General features: G+C 45.2%; 1 protein-coding gene across 5 annotated transcripts in view; it reads right to left on the bottom strand.

Moving 5' to 3' along the window:
* The window catches only part of dlgap4a (discs, large (Drosophila) homolog-associated protein 4a), a 72,322-nt gene that overhangs the window by 18,714 nt on the left and 32,838 nt on the right, over nucleotides 1-20,770 (bottom strand). Inside the window, exons 1-5 of one of the 5 annotated variants that reach the window (XM_076041742.1) lie at nucleotides 13,109-13,225; nucleotides 3,354-4,456; nucleotides 2,302-2,505; nucleotides 1,674-1,909; nucleotides 668-745 (exon numbers count right to left, since the gene is read on the bottom strand). In XM_076041742.1, coding sequence (XP_075897857.1) covers nucleotides 668-745; nucleotides 1,674-1,909; nucleotides 2,302-2,505; nucleotides 3,354-4,385 — 1,550 coding nt within the window. In that variant the 5' untranslated portion in view covers nucleotides 4,386-4,456; nucleotides 13,109-13,225. Of the gene's footprint in view, nucleotides 1-667; nucleotides 746-1,673; nucleotides 1,910-2,301; nucleotides 2,506-3,353; nucleotides 4,457-13,108; nucleotides 13,226-20,770 lie in introns of those variants that run through there. The other 4 variants (XM_076041741.1, XM_076041743.1, XM_076041744.1 and 1 more) reach the window with 4 other exon arrangements.

Genomic DNA, 20,770 nt, shown 5'->3' with positions numbered 1-20,770 from the left:
TTTGATTTAGATTCCCAAGTCTATATAATTCTATATTTGAGCATTGACAGTGGTGGAAAAATGTTTTGCACTGACTTAAATATTCTCAAAAATAATTATGAATCCACATCATCATCTCGTATTTTTACTGGATGTGTGGCAATGGGCATTGCCTTGCTGAAACAACAAGTTTGGACCTGGACAGTGCTCGTGCAAAAGGGAGAATCTCGGTTAAGGGCGAATGCATGAAAAGAAATTGTCCTTGGAGCCTTGGAGTGATTCTAAATGCATCAGGGGTGCCCAAAGACTTTTTTCCACCACTGTTTATAAAACAATAGTAATGAAGTATCCACATGTTAAAAAAAAAAAAAAACTCTCAAGGCACGCATCACAGTTGTTAGCTGCCGTTCATGAACATTACGTGCGCACCGAGCAGCAGGGTGTGGTTGGAGTGATTTGCATGGGAGATTTGCATGATATGAGTCAGGACTTGAGGAACCAGGTGACGCTAAAATACTAACACAGCACTCAGGGTACCTGCACGGGAAGGGATGGCGTGTCGGGCAGTGGGGAGGGGGGGAGGAGAGGTACGGTGTTATTTAAGAAGCGGGTGTTGGGTAGTGCTGGGGGAGGGACATGTGAGTGAGGGCGGAGGGCCAACACTTGCCTTCCTAAGGATGGCACTGACCTCAGATGCTGCATAGAGCAAGCACTCTGCAGCGGCGACCACAGATAATCCTCCCGCATGAGAGCGTAGCAACGCGGCCTGTCCGTGCAGGATGGAGGAGGTGAGACACATGGCGACATTTCATCTCCTACTGCTGTCGCACCGGATACAGAGAAAACACTGCAAGCCACCTGACCCTCTCCTTAACTTGCGTCTCTCACCCAAATAGTGTTGCCAACTTTCATTCAGAAAAATAAAAGATGCCTCAGCTAGCAGTTGACCATCAGGGGCCAGTGGCTCGCCAGTCGTGGTGATTCATAACTTAAAATAGGGTTTCAGAAAAGTATATGGTTCACATAGTTTGAACGGCTTTGCTCCCACCAGATATTAGAAATAAGATGGATGTTTAAATTGGATTAAAAACTTTTAATTGAACATATATTTACACAACGATCAATAAAGTGCAGGATGGATGGCTTTTACAAAGGAATTAAATAAACTTGAAAAGAACAAGCGATACTGATTCATAGCCTACTCTACGCAAGCTACGCAGCCAGCACGCAGTTGTTGTGGATGGGCTGCGCAATTGTATTGCCTTCAGCTACGTCGATTAGGATTTTGAACGCAAACTCCGTGGAAACGAATTTGAGTTTGCATCGAAAATCAATTTACGCTCAAGACAACTTCCAAAATACGGGACAACCCCCGTCCCGTGTAAATTCAAAACGGGACGCACCATTTGATTGTCAAATACGGGATACTTCTGTATTTTAATAGACGGTTGGCAACTCTACACCCAAATAACACGTCCCACAAGCAGGACTTGAATAAAGTTAAGACGGTGAGATACTGCCACCTGCTGGACCCCCTATGAGACTACAAGAAAAATGTTTCCTCCAGATTTGAAGACGTATCCTGTTTTACATTGAACACATATAGATAGTTAAACACACCAAACATAAAAAAATGAGTATGACAGACGAGGCCGTGAATTCATACGATTTAAACGTAAAGGTGTGGGACTCACTTGCGTGGAGGAGCTGGAGGTTGCTGCTGCTCGCTCAAGGAGTGCTGGGTGGCCTTCAGGTAGCTGTGACGACGCGCAGCAGATTTGGGGGAAGGTTTGGGGCTCCCCTCCGAGTCCTCGCTGTCTTCCAAGTCTCCCATTGCCTTCACGTAGCTGCCACTGCGCATCCTTCGACAGGGGATCTCTGTACCTTTGGCCCTGCCTCTACCCAGAGTTGCCCAGTCCCCCACAGGGACCTAGATGATAGAATCAATGCCGGTGTGAGACTGTGCGATTGAGCAGGCCGTTTTCAGGAAGAAAAGATTTCAATCACCCTTCGTTCTGATGGTTTGGTCTTGGTTTGATTGGATTTGATTTTTGTCAAATAAAAAAATAATATGGCGAGTGTGATTTTTATTGTGTGCTAAAAGTGAGATGGCTCTTAAAGAAGAAATTATGACAGGGGAATTTATAACTAAGCCTTAACATTGACAATAAAGAATATAAAGGGCAAGCATAAAAAAGGTCAAATCATCAGGCGAAAGTGGAAACTATTTGTCAGTGCTCAAAAGAGATCGAAACAACTCAGAGAAATCATAGAAAGACGCATGCAAACTTACTAAGAGTGATGATGAAGGTGAATACTCACTGGCCCTCCTACCTGAAGGAACTGCTGTGCCAGATCTTGATGGCATGACTTTGACTTAAGAAGGGTCCTGTTGACTGTAGCGGAGCCCTTCTGCAACACTTGCCTGGCCTGGCTGAGGGTGAGTGTGGACCAGGAACCTCTTTTCACCGCCGAGTCATCCTTGCTTGCTCTGGCTCGTCCCTCGTCCTCCCTGGTTCCTCCTACCTATTAATGTCATTATTATTATTATTATTATTATTATTATTATTATTATTATTATTATTATTATTATTATTAATATTATTATTATCATTATTATTATTCGGGACTGAGCCTCAGCGAAGGCCTGCTCTTTATTATTATTATCATGGTACTGTTTCATACTTTGCATTCCATTGTTTGCATCTAATTATGTGAACTTATATCGTATTGTTTTAACACTCTTATCTGTCTTTTTTTTTTAATATATATATATATATATATAAATATATATATATATATATGTATATATATATATATATATATATATATATATATATATATATATATATATATATATATATATACATATATATATATATATATATATATAAATATATAACTCTTTTACTTTTTTAGACCATATATTTTTTGGACCTTTTATTTTTAGACCACTAGTAGCTCAGTGGTCTAGTGGTGGAGTGTCTGCTCTGAGACTGGGAGATTGTGGGTTCAATCCCGGCTGGGTCACACCAAAGACTATAAAAATGGTACCCTTTGCATCTGTGCTTGGCACTTGGTATTTGTGGTTGGACTTGGGGGAGTCAGATTGGCCAAGATTACAGAGTGTGGCACCGCTGCTGCTCACTGCTACCCCAGGGGATGGGTCAAATGCGGAGGACAAATTTCACGTCTTTTGGGGTGGAGGTTTAACCTTTTTATATTTAACATGCCATTTCTTTTTACTGTTATAATATTTTTTTGTACCTCACATTGCACATTCACGTCAGCTTCCTCTATACCAACATTTCACTGCCATGTAACCTGACATGTGGCAAATAAAAATCGTTGAATCTCTAAATTCTTGAATCTACCTGTGCTGCCGGGCATGCCAAAAACTTGAGGTCGCTGCTGCTTTTCGAGGTCTTGAGAGAATGTGTGGAGATGGTGTTGTAGCCCTGTGGAATGTGCCTGGCCTGGCTGTCGGAAACGGCCCTGCCGAGAGTCATCATGGTCAGCGGGTTGCGGTAGCCCACGGCGATGGTGCCTGCTTTGGCGGCGTCGGCGTCAAGGGCGTCGTCTGAGCTCCAGAGGCCGAGTGCATTCGGCCTCAGCCTCTGCTTCGGCGCCTCCGTCTTAGCCCTGTCTTTGCTCTTGCTCCTGCGGGACTGCCTCCCACCGGCGCCGTCCTCCCCAGAGCCCACGGCGCCGGTGGCCGCCGCACCCCCGGCCGAGCGGCCGTTGGCGTTGCCCTTGACCGCCGAGTTTTCCAGAGACTGGGACTTGGCAAAGAGCTTCTGGACGGAGTGCATCAGGTGGCGGATGCGTCCGGGGCTCTCGCTGCGCTGCTTGGACATGCGCCCTCTGTGAAACTGCAGCGTGCTGAAGCCGTCCCGCTGCAGGGGCAGGTGGCGCTCCAGCTGATCGAAGAGGTTGGCCGGCAGGCGGTTCATCTTGGCGGCGGCCGCAGACGAGATGGTGGCCGAGCCGCTGGTGATCATAGGAGTGCCGGTGAGGCCCAGGCCCAGGCCCATTCCCAGTGACAAGGAGTTGGTCAGTGCAGCCGACCTGCCGCCATGCATCGCCCCGCCGCCGCCTCCCGCCACCATGCAGGCCTGGGGACAGTCGCCCTGGTCGGCCTGGGAGGCAAAGTGCAGGCGGGGGAAGGTGCTGCTGTTGGTCATTTGGCTGAATGGCAGCAGGCAGTCCGGGGTCAGGGCGGTGGGGCTGGTGGGGGTGCACTGATGGACGTGCGGATCCAGTGTGCCATAGTGGTTCATGGTGGGGCTCAGCAGGAAGGAGCCGTGCGCGTCGGTGGTCAAAGGGCAGAGGGGCTTCTGGGGGCATCCCGACGGCTCGCACGAGTCCGACAGGTGACGACTGCGGTTGGCTCCTAACCCTTTCATCGTGGCTGAGGCTGGCGTCCTTAGAACATGTCTTCGATCAGCGCAGGCACCGCTGACCTGCAGGATGCAACCTGCAAGGTGGAAAAATGAGAATGTAGAGATCTGGATTGGGTTGAGAAAGGTGTGACGCAGCGCGGTAGCTGCAACATCTAGGTACAATGTCATTACATTTCATTTGTTTACTTTCAGCAACCACATTACATTAACATATTTTATTATGAATTTTATGTACAACTGTATCGGTACGCTCCCTTTACACATAAAGATAGTGCGTGGAAATAAAAAGTCAATTAGTCCGTAATAAAGAAGGTTCGGGGGAAGTTATTTGAGCAATGAAAAAAGAGCTTGAAGCTGATGAAGACATTTAATTCTTTACAGTGTCTTTATGTTTTTACTCCAGAGGTATAACGTTCCACATTTAAATAAATAAAGCACTTCAGACTCATTGGGGGGAAAAAAAGCTATTATTCTCCCAGGAAACCAGCAGGTGGGGCACAAGTGCACACTGGGCACTGGCTACACACTTGATCATATTGTATTTCCCATTTCATAACAAACACACAGGGGTAGTTTGTGATATTGAGACCTGTGTGGCTTCTATCTCTTTAAAAATAGTGACACACAAGCTCACATACGTTGTCTCAGTCACACCGACACAAAATACATGGTAACAACAGATGAACAAGGGTAGAAAAGGACACACAAGCATTAAGTCAGACATTGTTTGGACTGAAAGAAGCAGCCTATCCATTTCACTGTGTGAACCGCTTAACTGTACCAGCAGGAAATCAGATAGCCCGGGGATGAATCTTAAACACTACAGTTATGTATGACCTGGAGCCACTTCACTGACAACGCATAGGAGAACAATGCGGCATTTCAAAGCAGCTTTACATTCAAGGAGGGGTATTTGTAGGGAAAGCTGGAAATGAGCCCACACTTCTTCAAAGCACCGCCATCCTCTAAAATCCACTTACTGTGGGATGAACTGGGAACAATAAATCTCCCCTAATGCCCACTGAACTAACCCCACTTTCCCCAAATTCTGGGACAAAAGCAGATATATCATTGCTTTTATAGAGCCACCCAATAGTGTCCTGATAATATAAACTGTGTAGGTTTTAAATTTGCTGCGTAGGAAGAAAGGATGCTAATATTTCTCAAATTGATCATCGGTGAGCTGAGGAGGGGGTGACAGCTCTGATGTATGGCTAATTTATTTTGCGCTTCCCACAGAGAAATATAATATGGCCTGTAGGTTAATATGCCTGGCAGCTTCCAATGCAAACACCATGATTAATCTTCACAAAGCCCTTCATTTGTATCTGTCGCCCACTTGCGTACGATATCATCCTGGCCATTAAAGGTCTCTCACAGTGCAGATTCACTTCACCAATGGTTTTTGACAGTGCTAATACTAGTGATTAGAATTAAAACACATTTCCTTTCTTCTGAAGGAAAAAAAAACTAACATATATTTTGGCTGCAGACTGTAAACAAAGGGTTAACTATGCATTTTGCTGGAGATCTATACATTTTCGGTAAAAAATGTGTCAGGCTCTAATGCAGCTTGAGATACAAAGATTACGATGTGAAAAGGGGCATGATACAGGACCTTTAACGCTTATGAGGTGGCCTCAAGTGCAGGTATAGAAACACAGAGGTGAAAAAAATTGAGTTATTTCACCCGTCGCTCCTGTCTTTCACAGGTCGCCTCGCTCCCTCGCCTCCCTGCGCCGACAGTAATCTTGCATCAATGACATTATGAAAGCTCATAATTTGCCGAGCTGCATTAAATTCACCCCAGCAGATGCTGTCTGCAACCACCGCACAGTGACTCACTGATCAGTCAATGGCAGGAGCCCCCGCTCCCGCAGCAAAGCACGAAATGCTGCCTGCGAGCCCAATACGGCAAAGTTAACTGCACACGTTTCCATTTGACTGCGTTGGCTTGCCACTTCTCACGTCTCTCTGACCCCCCAATACGCCGCTGCGGCAAGAGCAGCCACTCGTCTGAGTCAGTGTTCCTGGACAGGCGCGCAGCCGCGGCCTGCTGACAAACACAGCGGCGTTCCTACGAGCGGCGCAGCGTGCTGTAATTCATCCACCCCGAGCCGACTGCAGCCCCACGTGTCCTGTAGGCACCGCGGCTGACAAACTGACACACACCTCCACACCGACACACACACACACATGGACACAGACAAGCGTGCTAACCGGCCACCCACCCGTTCCCAGCAATGACGCAAAACCCTGACAAGTGTTTAAGCATCGCAGGGGCGAGATGAGACAGAAATAATGTCCACAGTTCATGCGGTTGTGTCACAAGTTGAGCGCATCTGTCTGCGTGATGGCAGCCAGCAGGGTGCGCTGTAGCAGGAGGTGAATGGAGCTTGGTCCCAGTGTCAGGTTAGCAAATACGTCCTCTCTCTCACACACACACACACACACACACACACACACACACACATGCACACATGCATGATGTAGAGATGGATCTATGAACTCTCAGCCAGACAAAAAGGCGACTGCATTTAAGCTTCTGCATAACTGCAATGTAATATGTAAAAACTATATTTCTTAATTGCTTTGACATAAATATTGTGGAAAACATAGTATGAAATAGTACAAATACCTACAGTACATACTTAGACCTAATTTTAGGCATAAGTATGGAGGTATCCCAGTACTATATCATTATTTTTTTGTCATTTTATTTTTTTTGTTTTTCGAGCAAAAAAAAGCTCAGAGATCATTCAACAGCAGCTGAGAGCAAAACAAACCTTTGATAACAGTATTTCACTCTTTCAAACGTTATCGCTCAGAGCTGTGATGAATTTTCCAACATGCTCCTTTTTCTCCCATGTCCTTCTCTTTCCATGTTGTCACCCTAAAGAGCAACCCACCACAGTAAAATTTCAGGGCAGCATTGCCTGGTGTTGTGTTATTTGGCATGATATACTGTAGACAACACGTTGCCCGGTGTTGCATTACATGGCATGACGTAGATAAAACGGTGCTCAGTGTTGCGTTAGGTGACGTGACCTCAAGTATACGGTGCCCGGTGTTGCATTAGGTGACGTAACCTCAAGAAAATGTGGCACCGTGTTGCGTTACGCAAAGTGACATAGAGAATATTGTGCCCAGTGTTCCGTGAGTGATGTGACACGGAGAACATGATGCCCGGTGTTGTGTTATGTGACGTGACCTCAGGACTATGGTGCTCAATCTGACGATAGTTTCCACCAAGTAACACACACACACACACACACACACACACACACACACACACACACACACACACACACGGCTATTAAACGCTGAAATGACCTCGGGAATTTACTAAACAGTCTGTCATCAAGCAGCAGCTTGACGCACCTGCTTGGTTCGGATACAATGATTCATACATCATTGCAGTGAGTGATCTCACAGCACATGTACTGTACGTGTACAGTATTTTTTCATATTCTGCTCCTGAAAGGGGTCACACAGAGGACAAAACTGCATCTGAGCTTTGACTTGATGGAAAACCACAATCACCATTAAACATCACAGGAAATGAGATTTGGCAGGTGTAACCTTGCTTGTGTTGAAAGTCGTGTTGGAAGAATATATTGCAGACACCTCGTCACAAGATAAGTAACATACAAAAGAGTGGAACACACATATTTGTGGCAGTAAAGCTGCCTATACAATAAATTACACTCTATTTAAAAATGTTATGAAAGAAACACAGTAAAGCAAGATTACCATAGTTGGTTCTTGCATAATGTGCTCTCTAAATTACTCCCGAAAAAGTGGCAAGGCATCTGGATAAAGAGAAAAGAGGTTTGGCAACCTCGTTCACAGATTAAAGCTGAGCATTCTTCACTTCTCCTTTTGCAGATGAAACACTCACTGGCTCACGCAGCATCTCAGAGGGTTAATCATGAAGGAGCTCAGAGATGGCCAAACCAAACACACATTGAATATTGGGAGCTCTTGTACGGGCTGCTGGAATACACACTGTGTGTACGCGTGCACTCATCCAGGACTTTTGAGTTGGCTGCCGTTAAACACTTTCTTCACGTTGCTGTGCAGTTAAAACAAAGCCAGATGACAAACAACAAACAAGCACAAATGTTGTTGAGGCTGCAGCGTGGTGGATTCGTTTCCATTGTTGAAAACTCTTGACTTTCTGAGTCTTCGCTGTTACGCAATAATCAATCCTTTTTTTTAATAGTACCTTTAGAGCCTTTGAGATTTTAGTGATTGGAGTTTTGAAGCTCAACTGAAAAAGATATATCACTAAACCTTTTATATAACTGATTTCCTTTCTGCTCTGTGGCATTTCTTTGAAAAATGCACACTGAATAAGCAGTAGCCTGAACCAAAATAATTTTTACATGGGCCATTGAAAAAAAATGAGTTACATCAGTAAGGCTGTAGATAAAAATCAAAAACTAAACAAACAATATAGGCTTGCGACAGATACTTGAATCAGAAATTAAATTGATTTACATGTATGAAAAGAACTATTTCCTGACTCACAGGAAGATATTTTGTTTTTGCTTTTTCCTCCCAAGAGGCAGCAGGCCACCGGCTTCTTTTAGTGTCGCAGAAACACCAAAGGCCTGCATTTTTACCACAGAGGTTTAACAGCGACAAAAACAAGGTAGCACAAATGTGCCTGGACTGCGCAATCGTCCCCGACGGGGGCCCGTCACAATCCCTTCTGCTGTGTCAAAAGCTCCCATCATTGGCCCAGCGGGAGGTGATGTCACGTAACGTAAGCGATGCTGACATACAGCCCCTGTTAGCTCGACACAAGGCCCGCTAACGAGCAGAGCCCAGAACCGCTGGCCGCGCGTGTCCCACAGAGGCACCGAGGCAGGCCCCGTAATAAATGTCTCCTCCGGCGCGCACTTCCTCTGCAGCCTCTGGTGATGAGCGCGGCGAGGGGAGGCAGTCAGTGGGGGGAGAAAAAGAGAGAGGCGTATTGATCTCACTCCCGCTCCTTGTTCCAAAGGTGAATGTACAGCTGGCGGGTATTGGCTTTTTCAGTCCCCCTCAATAATTACCTTTTATTCACACTGCTTCACCCCGGTCATTTACTATCGCTCGGACACATGCCCAGTACATCCACCGGCATATTATCAGCCTCTTGTTTTCTCATATGCTTTTTCCAATTGCAGCAATTACTAAATCAAGACTTACAATGATTGACGACCAAGCCGCGGCGGCCCTCTGTTTTTTGTCCTGTGCTATCACTTGTGACATCACACCGCCCTCAGTGTTGCACCGCGTTCCCGCGGGAGTCCACGGAAAGCTTGTTTAAGCCAGTTCAGTTCAGTTCAGTTTAGTTTTAGTTTATATCACAAGTCAATTAAAATACAACTACAAATAACACTCTGTACTTGGGAATGAATAAATGGGACTCCCCAGAAGCTATCTACAGCTTATGAACAGAAGCCCAGACACCATACAACAACCATAAATCACAAATCAATTCCCCATTTCAACCCAATCCAGCCCAACCTACAACCCAACATTTCCTCAGATTCCCCACATGCAAAGATACTCACACAGACACAAACACACCAGATACTGACGCATGAAAATACATACACGGACGCATACATACACTAAAAGAGAGAAGTTCATCATTTTAAATCCTTAACTGTTACAGAGTTATGTTATCGGGGCACAGGCAGTGTTTTCTCGCATTCCCTCCCGCTTGAGGAGGCACAAGTCTGCAGGCAGCGAGGATAATCGGCGCAAAATCTTTGTTCTTCTTATTTAGCGTTTCAAGAATAGTATTTTTTGCGTCCTCCATTAGGGAAGCAAACATTTGTATTTGCGTCAGCACAATGCATTCAGGGAAGGGATAAGCTAAATTCAGCTGTCACATTCACTTAGTTTAGTGTAAGAAAAAACAGAACCAAACACAAGCAGGGCTTAGCAGGGTAGTGAAAAAAAGAAAAGTCAGCCAGAAGCGTCTCCAGATTTTTTGTTTATCTTGTTTATGACTTTTAAAACGGTCTGTTGGCTGTTTTCCCATTGAGTTACAGTATGTGTGATATGTTATTTCCTGACAGAAACCAGTCATTTCCAGAAAAAATGTTCCCATGATGAAAAACAATGACTTTGGCTCTTTTCACACTTTGGTAACAGTTCCTTTGAGAAAAAAAATAGAAATGTGTTAATTAGTCATTCTTAGAGTTGGCGGCTGTTGGATCTTCATTATTTCCAGACATAACTGCCTTTCCCCCTGTTTACAGCCATGAAGTCTGCTTACAAATTGCAAGACGGCCCTATTTCACAGCAGCCAGCTAGGACATCAGAGTGAAACCAGTTTGTCAAAAATCACTGCTGGTTGCAAGTGAAACAGGCAATATGTTATTTAAACATAAAACATCGACAAATTCTTTATGCGCATGCTGACATTAGTATAGAGAAGAACTATGACTTCAACACCATTGATAAGCAAACAGATAGAAGTCAGAGATAGAAGAGCTGCCAAAACACATGGTGATGAGTCTGAGAATGTTGCACTGCACAGGATTTTGCAGCTGAATGTAGTTGCTAGACACACCACATTTTTCGGGACTGAGCCCCGGTGATAAGACCTGCTATTTATTTATTTATTTATATATGTATATATATGTATATATATATATATATATATATATGTATATATATATATATATATATATATATATATATATATATATATATATATATATATATATATATATATATATATATGTATATATATATATATATATATATATACGTATATATATATATATATATATATATACGTATATATATATATATATATATATATACATATATATATATATACATATATGTACATATACATATATAAATAAAAAATTTATATATTATTATTTTTCTTATGCGTGTTTGAAACCTATTTTGACCCCCTGAACATACTCCAAAACTCACCATTTGCATGCAGGTCACAACTGGCGAAAAATGTAATCTATTAGAAAACTGTAAAAAAAAACATTCTCAACATCCCCAGGAAACACCATGAAATTATAATGCCTCTAGCGGCCACTTGGAAGGTCGTAGAGACATGGGACAAAAACCCACTTGTTCAATCTCCGAAACCCCTGATCTCAGATCAGAGAAACTTTCTTGACGGCGCGGATGCACGCTTTCCAAAAAAAAACAAACCTGAGAGCATCTTCCTGTCACTTTGTTGAACATGGGCAAGGCCGCTCTTAAATGCAGCACTTGTTCAAATATTCAGAGCCGGGAGCCTTGGCTGCTCGGAGAATTCTCCTCATCAGAGCTCTGCCCATTAAGGCGATCCCAGTGCACCTCTCCTCCGTGTTCACCACTGCAAGCACAGAACTGTAATTAGAGAAAGAGTTTGCACTCCTCCCTTAAGGCACTTACTGTCCTCACTGTACTGCTGCCGGCTCCTTTCTGCATATTTTTATTTGGTAACGTCTTTCGCCTTAAGCTCTTGTGCCTGACCAAACTAATCCAGTGACTGTGCAAGACTGAATGCATTTGCCATGCTTCTGAACACATGGGTTAATACTCAGGGGTTTTATTAAAAAAAAAGAAGAAAACTGCAAAACCACTATTGTCTTCTTGGTTTTGCCACGCGAGAGGGTTTGAATGTCGAGAACAATAGCCATTCGCGAATACGATTAAGACTCTAAATAATTAAAAAGGCCTCGCAGCTGAGGGGAAGTTTGCGGATTTTGAAAGGCGACTGCGTGCACGTCCGCGCCTCCTCCTCCCCTCGTGGAGCAGAACGGCGGCAGAAGCTGCGGGGCGGGTGGCGTGGAGCTGTGAACTCTCCTCCCTGACAAAATGACTTTGACACCGCGGTGGTCCGAGGCGAAACAAGACACAAGGCGGCCAATGAGCTGCGCGTTACCGCCGCCATGTGCCCGTGTGTCATGCACCTTGAGCATGCACGGGGCCCCGGCGTCTGCGACATTAAAGCGTGCGAGCCGTATATTCAGCACAGCAGTTGGGGGCCCCCGGGGAATTTATTGCATGCTGTTGGTTAGTAGCTGCCAGGGTGAATCCTCCACCAGTGCTCGTTTAAAATGCTGTCAGAGCTTTAACAGTCCTGGGGGGTGATGGTGGTGGTGGTGGTGGTGGTGGTGGAGGGGTCGCTCTGATAGAGGAAACGCTTTAGTGTCTGGTGGTCAGGAACAGGCAAAGCACACAATGTGGCTGCATAGGAAGTAGCACAATTGTCTTTGTCTGAGCGTGAAACTAATCTGATGGCTGGCACCACGCGCCACACAACACTATCTCGCATTTCTAACCCAAACTGGGGGTGGTGTTGGTGGTGGTGGTGGTGGTGGTGTTGGGGGGTTCATTCTTTCCAGGCTGGATTAACTCTATCTGTCTGATTGTGAGCTGCATGCGCTTCGTCTCTTTGAAGGCTATCAAACCCCCGGAGCAGCACTGGACGTTGGCCAACACGCAGGACAGTGACCTTCCATCATTTAATCATATGCACATGGTGGGGAAAAAAAACAGTGACCTCCAGGTGCTTTTCTTTCCTTAGTGTGGTTGTTTAACGCAAACACATTCAGACACACACACGCACATGTAGCATTTCATGTCACCCTCATAACAAACTGTAAAAAAACAAAACAAAAAATGCTTAAATCATTATTGTTATTACATTTTTCAAACATGATCAGCACATAGTGCAGTGTTCAGAGGCTGGTGCTACTTACACAACAATAAATAACAGCAGCTTTAGCTTCACCGTGTTCCGCCAGGGGGCATCGTACTAAATGGATTTCTCAGCGATGGCCCCACTTAAATGGGCTGGAGACCAGATCAGAACTGCCACATCTGTTTCTGGCTCCCCCGATTGGCCTTAACCCTGCAAAACAAAATGAAACACTAGTAAAGAGGAGGCTACTTTCTTTTATATGACGGGGGGAAAGCCAACAGACGCTCTCGAGGTTCTGGAGTCAGTGAGTAGAACACTTAACCAGGCCGAGGTTCAAATGAAGGCAGCCAAGGCCAGTGCAGAGGGGGTAGAGAGCAGCGGCTACACGTTCACACGAGCAGGTTGTTGTGAGGATTATACCAAGGTCATATTAAATATGCACAGATTTTTCAACCGAGCCGCCCGCCCCCTTTTTTTCTAAAAAGCACTGCAAAGTGGTCTAATTAGAGACAACATCAAAGCTTGTTTAGCCAACATTGAGAGTTAGAAGATCAGAGGACACTTCTGGATCACATTTATAGCTGTTAATACTGAATACACTGTCGTGTTATAGCTCAACAACTCCCAGCTGAGCGCCCAGATAGCATCCAGCTAACGATTAACTCCTGACCCCCTCCCTGCAACAACGTAGTAGCTCTGTGCTCCGGCCCTCTTGAGATGTGGGACTCTAGAGCTCCAGTACTATCACACTGATTTATGTGGGCATAAGTCTGCCACGTTGGCGGCTTCACTCGTAGAAAATGTCACACCCACCGTCAGTATCCCTCAAAGTCCGGTTCCCGATGCAATATATCAAATAAGTTCATATACAGTCCCAAACTTGATCATCATGTGCGAGTCCTTCACGTGCCCTGGAAGGTGCCCTTGAAGCCTGACTGTTAATGTACATTTTGATGTAACGCTTGTGCTCTGTGGAAATGAGCCAGTCTCTCTTGGCTTCATTCAGTGTTGAGTTAATGTGCGTGGTGCATAATCAATCAGGACGTCAACCTCGGGGATTTCTACCAAGACTGGACTGGACTGAATTTAAAGCGGAATTGTCCAGATGAAGGAACACACTGCCAAACAGATTTTTCGCACCACGATGAAATTGAAAGTCGTCCTCCGGATTCAATCAGAAAGATGACAAACTATCTAAATAATATGAAGACAGCCGTGAGAGATTGAGTGATATGTGATTATGTCAAACTATAAAATGACAGAAATTCTTTTCTTTGCATGTTTAATCATTTATAGGATCAATACTTTGAACCCTGTAAGCGTCAGACAGGGCGAAAAACACCTTTGAAGTCACTGCCATCTCTTACAGCAGCTGTAATAGCAAGCTAGTGAGACTGTAGAACCCTTTGGGGGGATGGCAATTCAGCAGTAGGATCACTGGTCAAAGGGCCTGTGAATTGCCTTGCTGAGCCGAGGCCGGACAGGGTCGGAGGCGAGCGGGAGATACGTGACCAGAGCCGGGGTGCAGCACTCGCTCTTTTTCCAGAGAGAAAAAGCTGTTTGGAAGAGACAGCGTCAAAAGATCAAGATACGTAATTCTCTCAGCCTTTATATTCTGAATAATTTATCAGCTATGATGAGGGGGGAAATAGGTCCAGCACGTCGGCTGTCACGCCGTAATGAACATCTGGTTAAATATTAGCTTTCAAATCCCTGAAGCACATCCCTCACACACCAGCTCCAAGTTTAGCTCGCACCTTATGCAACGAGATAACATCTCTGCAAACACCGCGGCACAGAGTTTATCTGGCTTGGATGAATGGACGCTCGTGCTCGTTCTTTTTTTTTTTTTTTTAAATACTTTGTACATAGTTAAGAAAGAGACTGCAGGCGCTGTGAGTGACTGGAGGCCGACCTGTCACCTACATCGGCGGAGCGCATCTCACAGGCGAGGCCGCCGCACGGAAGCTCGGTGGTGGCAGGGCGCTGGGAATTCTCCCGCTGCTGCAGATTCCATCTCACTCCTGACAAAGCTCATCAGTCAGTGGCCCCCTTGTCCCCATCTGGTTGGTGATTCCAGTGCGCGCTTGACACCAGGGGATGTGAAGCAGAGTGAATGCGGATCAACTGCGGCGACCACGATGGGGTATGATGGGCAGAGTTTAGCCATCGCGGCGTCACGCTAATTCATCCCCGGCTCGGCTGTCATGTTGAAACAGAGATGGAGCTGCCAAGCAGTGAGAACAGACCTGACCTTAGCTTCCGATGCCTTTTCTGAGAGATATCACGCAGCCCGGGGTTCAGCCTTATAGCACAAAGGGCATTATTTATTAATTTCAACCTCCATTCCTCTGTCACAGAAGAGCAGGTGCATTATGTAGCACATGAATAATTTTTTTTTTCATGTACATTTTAGATTTCTGTCGATGAGCATTAGGGGCAGCGTGGAAAAAGCAAACCTGCACATGCAATCCAAACAGTCTGAGTCATCTTCATTTTCAGTTTTACACAAATACGGTTTATATGAATAGACAGATAGATAGATAGATAGATAACTTTTAACCAACAAAATATAAGGGATAAAACTGCTACAATTCAAAATAAGCACTTCAGCTTTGATATCAAAGTAAACTCTATAAGCTCGTGAGCGGTTGCTATAGTAACAGCTACGTCAAAAGGTCCATAAGGCCTCCGGCCAAGATATGTTCTGGTCAGGAAATTCAGCAAAACTTCAAGATTGCAGGCGGTGTCATCGCAACTCACATGCAATAAAAATCTTTATCCATTGCAGGAAACAAAACAGGATCTTCATAATTTTATAACTGAAAAGAATGGCAGGAAAAAACAAAGAAAATTCTCCATGCCAGCCGCGAGCAGTTGTTGAACTGACAAAATGTGGCAACGTCTGAGTTGAAATGCTATGTATTGTTTGGTTTGATCGCTAGTGGATGGAGGCTGGCACCCATTTAATGGTAAAGTAGAATTTGATGGCTGAGACAAATCACACAGGTTCACATTTAAACCTTCTTTCGGATTGGTGAAAGAAATCTGAGATTGTGGTGGGAACATCCACAATGATATGAAAAGCATGCAGACTTTACATGAAAGGAATCACATTATGACATGAAATCTTGCTGGTGACAGCGGTACCATCATGCTGCTAAATAAATGCTGGATTTTCAACCTATTCCACTGCACATGAGAAAAACTATTTAAATATAGATGTAACAGAAGACAGAAGGAGCGCAGGTTACAGCAGGACAAGGACAAGTTTCCCCTGTTTCATCTGCAGCCAGATGGCCCCGTGTGAGTTCTTTTCAGAAAGAAAAGCAGAAGGCCAGTGAGACGTTGTCCCTGTGGGACTGTTTAACAGCGTAAGGACAGAGTGCCGAAGCCAAGTTGGTCTCCTGGGCAATCGTGTCTCCTCGCGCCTGCAGCTGGCACAGACGCAGGGCTGTCGGCAGCGCGGGGCCACAGGATCACAGCCACGATCAACTGCAATCACAGTGGAACATTCAGAAGAACCCCAGACAGTAGTTTGACGTGGTCTTCTGCGGACTTGAATGCAATGGTCTTTAGAGTGACCTTCTTGGAAATGTGTAGGAGAGCATGGCAGGGGGGAAAAAAACGGACAAGGACGAACCTTCTGCAGGTGACGTTCGGTGCAGGCAGATCTGATTTCTCTGTCGCTTGTTCTCAAGCGAGAACGAGAGCTGACAGTTCATACGAGTCGCTGCCTCGAGCTGCACGGTGGATACTGAGGACAGAAGCACGAGAGCCACGCTTCCTCTTTTCCTCACATGCATAAAACTTCCAGTCTAGTTCTGATTGAACAGCAACATCCCAAATGCTGCTGTCATGGGTCACAAGCTTGTCTGAACCCTGGCCATAGCTCCAACATTTTCTTCTTGGTGGGTGCTGAATTACGTAGGCTTGACTCAATGAAAACAAGTTCAGTTTTGAAGATTTTCAAGACGTAGCTGCAAGAATTCACACCCAAAGTGTCAGCGATCAATCCTGCCTGCCTGCAATTGTTCTTGTGTTAATCACTGCGCTTCAACCGTATCCTTAATAATTCTAATTTTTAACTGAGGTGTTTCTTGTCAAGTGTGTAATTACTTTTTGGTTAATTTTCACTTGTAATACAAGCATATTCTTCTATTTAACAATGAGAAGGTTATTAAAGCGATGATAACTTCTCTCTGCTGTCTATTCTATTTCTACTCTGCCGGAAATTTGCTCAGAGCTTTCTTGAACAGTAACACTGTCGACATCACAAGTAATTAGACTTTTCTACTCATTCGTAGAAACAGACACATCATGATCCATCCATCCTTCCATCCGTCCATCCATTCATCCATCCATCCAGAGTACGTGCAGAGAACCAACACATACACAGGATAGAACAAGCAAACTACGCAGGCGCCAGTTGGGAATCAAACCCACGACATTCTTGCTGTGATGCTTCAGTGTATAAAGGCAGGACAGAATCTTAACATCACTTTCTGAAAGCATTGCGGATTCCGATTGTCGCAATTCTTGTGACGACAATGACAAACTCTTGTCTCCTTTTGAGTTCCAAGCATGACATCGTCACTAAGCAATGTGACCGACAAAGCTTGTCCTTGACGATGCTGCTGCTCTGCGTCTCTGTGACCTGAAGAAAAAACTGCAAGTGTTCCGAAATAAGCTCAATATTTTATTTAGCAAAAGAATCCGGCGGAGTGGTGCAGTGCTTACTACTGTTGCCTCACAGCAAGAAGGTCACGAGTTCTATCTCCAGGCTCGGGGCCTTTCTATGTGGAGTTAGCATGTGCTCTCTGTGTCTGCGTGGGTTCTCGCTGGGTTCTCCAGCTTCCTCCAACAGTCCAAAAACAAGCACGCAAAGCAACCTGACAACTTTGGCCGTAGTACGACCGGCTGATTGTCTCTTTGTGGCCCCGCGATATACTGGCGATTTGTCTATAGCGTAGATTAAATTTGCCCAAAGAATAAGTCACAGCATAATGTACTTAGTAAAAGACACGGAAAGGTGGAGATGACTGAGTTGACATAAACTGTAAATGCGGAGCTAAAATGAAGAGTTTGCATTTTTCTGTCTGTTTCACCGACATTTAAAATTCAAGGGGGAAAGAGATTGATTCCCCTGGCTTTCAAAATGCTTACATTTTGAATTTACAGTATGTGAGCAGATGTAAAGGAAAAACACATTCTGTTATTTATTTTTTGTTCAATGAACACTGCCAAAGGTTAAAGCTGGACATAAACCTCATATATCTGTTTGGTGCAGAAAAGAAGCCGTCATATTACTGAGAAAAAGCAGCCAGATTTCTAGAGAAGACAGGATTTTTCTAAGTGGTTGAGCCTTCGAACTGAGATAACATGAATGAGACATGAGACTTATTTCTCATAGGAACAAGGGCAGCAAAATTCTATAGTCTGTCCTCCGTACGCATTAAACATTAAATGTGCTGAAAACTGTACGAAAACCACTTAACGTGCAACCAATTGCAACCCCTCCTGTAGACGAGTGCTGTTTCCCCCCCAAGAAATAGCTCAGCATCGCGCTTGGCACGCAGCCCTGTGGTTCGAACCATTCTCAACCACCACAATCTGCAACACAGACAACAAAAGAAATTGCACCTATAAAAATAAGCGGAGGCCGACAGACTCTCAAGGACTGTTGGCGCTCTCAGCACAGACGTGGGGGGGTGAAGGGGAGGGTTTGTGTTTGTGTGTGTGTGTGTGTTGGTGGGGTGGGGTCACTGAACACATATGAACACCTACATATCTGAAGAAAAACACGCAGGCGGCGCTTCGTGCGGGGCGGACGATGCCGGTGGAGTTTGTACTGAAAGTGAGTGTGTGTGTGTGTGTGTGTGTGTGTGTGTGTGTGTGTGTGTGTGTGTGTGGGGGGGGGGGGGTTGGTGGGGTTGGGACGTGCACGTTTCACGTGGAGGAGGCCGCGGAGGAGGCCGCGGAGGAGGCCGCTGTCTCCGCGAGTCGTCCCCTCGGCCGGAAGGACGATCATTTAGCAGATTGATGGGGCGCTTTATTGCCCTGCCACCTCTCTTCCTCCCTCCTCTCCTCCTTTACGCTCGTGCCCCCCTTTGTTTCCTCCTTCCTCTCCCTCTCTCTCTCTCTCCTTTTTGACACATAAGCACTCGCTGTACTGTACGTTCACACGCGCCATCCTCCCCTCCCCCACCCCGCCCCCTCCGTGTCTGTTCTCTCACATAGAAATTGTCTTTGGGCCCTGGGATTGCGGGAGGACAATGAGTCTCTCTGCTAACCTCTCAAACACCTCCAGCGTTGGTGTGCAGTCGCTCGGCATTGTTCGCGACAACAACAGAGAGAAAGAGCGAGGGAGTGTGGGAGGGGGGGGATCACGCACCGACGCAAGTCTAATTCCACTTCGCCGTGTTCACCCCAACCCACCTCTCGCACACGTTTCCAGCGGACATCTTTTTTTCGGCCAGAGGTCTGACGTTTTGCCATTGATCTGCCAAAGGCTGTTGTCGACCGGGGGAAAAAAAAAAAACAACAACAAAAAAAAAAAACAACACAAAACGTGACAACGCCGGACGCATTGGAGCCGTAATTAACTGCTTGCAAACATCATTGATTGAGTAGTACTGAATGAACTCAGTGCACAAGTGTTTGCAGGGAACGGAGCACCCAAAGGCTACTCATACATATTAACTCTCAGCGAGTGGGTAACATAAACAAAGAGCTTTGCACAGTCAAAAAGATGTTAAATTTGCCGAGGAAATGAAAAGTGCTGAGGCAGAGAGGAAGTGACAGACTGAGATTAATGGGGAAAGACGGGTTACTTTCGACTACATACGAAAGATACTTTGGTATGTTTTTACAATGATATCACAAAAAGTCACCAGCTATGATTAATTACCGTGTCCAGACCCCTTTTCTATGCAAATGTGCAAATTATGTGTGTAATCTACTCGCTCTAAAAATAGCACGTGTGCCTATCGTGTGTGCCGGAAGATAAACTGGTTTTAAAGAGAAACTTTAAAACGTTTGGGGATCTTTATAGCTTTACAGTAGCTTATGCACGCGCACATGAAACACTGAATATGTCACGGGGCCAACAGCAGGCAGCAGCAAAGCGGAGCTGGACTGCAGATGGAAAACGCTGCTGGATGGAATGGGATGAACAAGCAAGAAATCCAGATGCCTGGCAGGACGCACCGACAAGGACAACACAATGAGGCCGCACCATTACTGGATAGTTGCAACAAATGAAACGGTGGCTAGATGTTGAATATATTAAACAGGATATTCAATATTTTTCTCTTTGACACATGAAATCATGTTCACGGTCAACATGACTTCACAAACCCTTCTAGGAAAACTGCAGAATTCTGAGGACATCCTGAAGGTTTTGCCTTTGTGTTTGGGAATCAAACGATACACTCAGCTGTGGATCCCATCACGCCGTGTCACAGCATTGTCAGAATTGCACCTTTCTACTCAAATGACAAAATCTAACCTTTAAAAACCTTTTTAAAAGCCTTTTTAGGGAGGAATTTTTACACAACTCAATCTACGTAAATGTAAAGGCAAAACACAATGCACTTTCACATTCAACAGTTGTCACTGCTGGGCTGCTGCAGCTGTCGAAACAACGTGAAACCACCAGGAAAGAAGGAGGTAGTGCTTGCATACAGGGCTGAGAAGCAGAGGAGGAAGTGGAAATGCC

This window comes from Nelusetta ayraudi, unplaced genomic scaffold (assembly GCF_046127955.1).
Source record: "Nelusetta ayraudi isolate G7.1 ecotype Tasmania unplaced genomic scaffold, CSIRO-AGI_Nayr_v1 ptg000070l, whole genome shotgun sequence".
In the NCBI taxonomy this organism is placed as follows: domain Eukaryota; kingdom Metazoa; phylum Chordata; class Actinopteri; order Tetraodontiformes; family Monacanthidae; genus Nelusetta; species Nelusetta ayraudi.
This window is presented reverse-complemented; position numbering and strand designations above follow the sequence as displayed.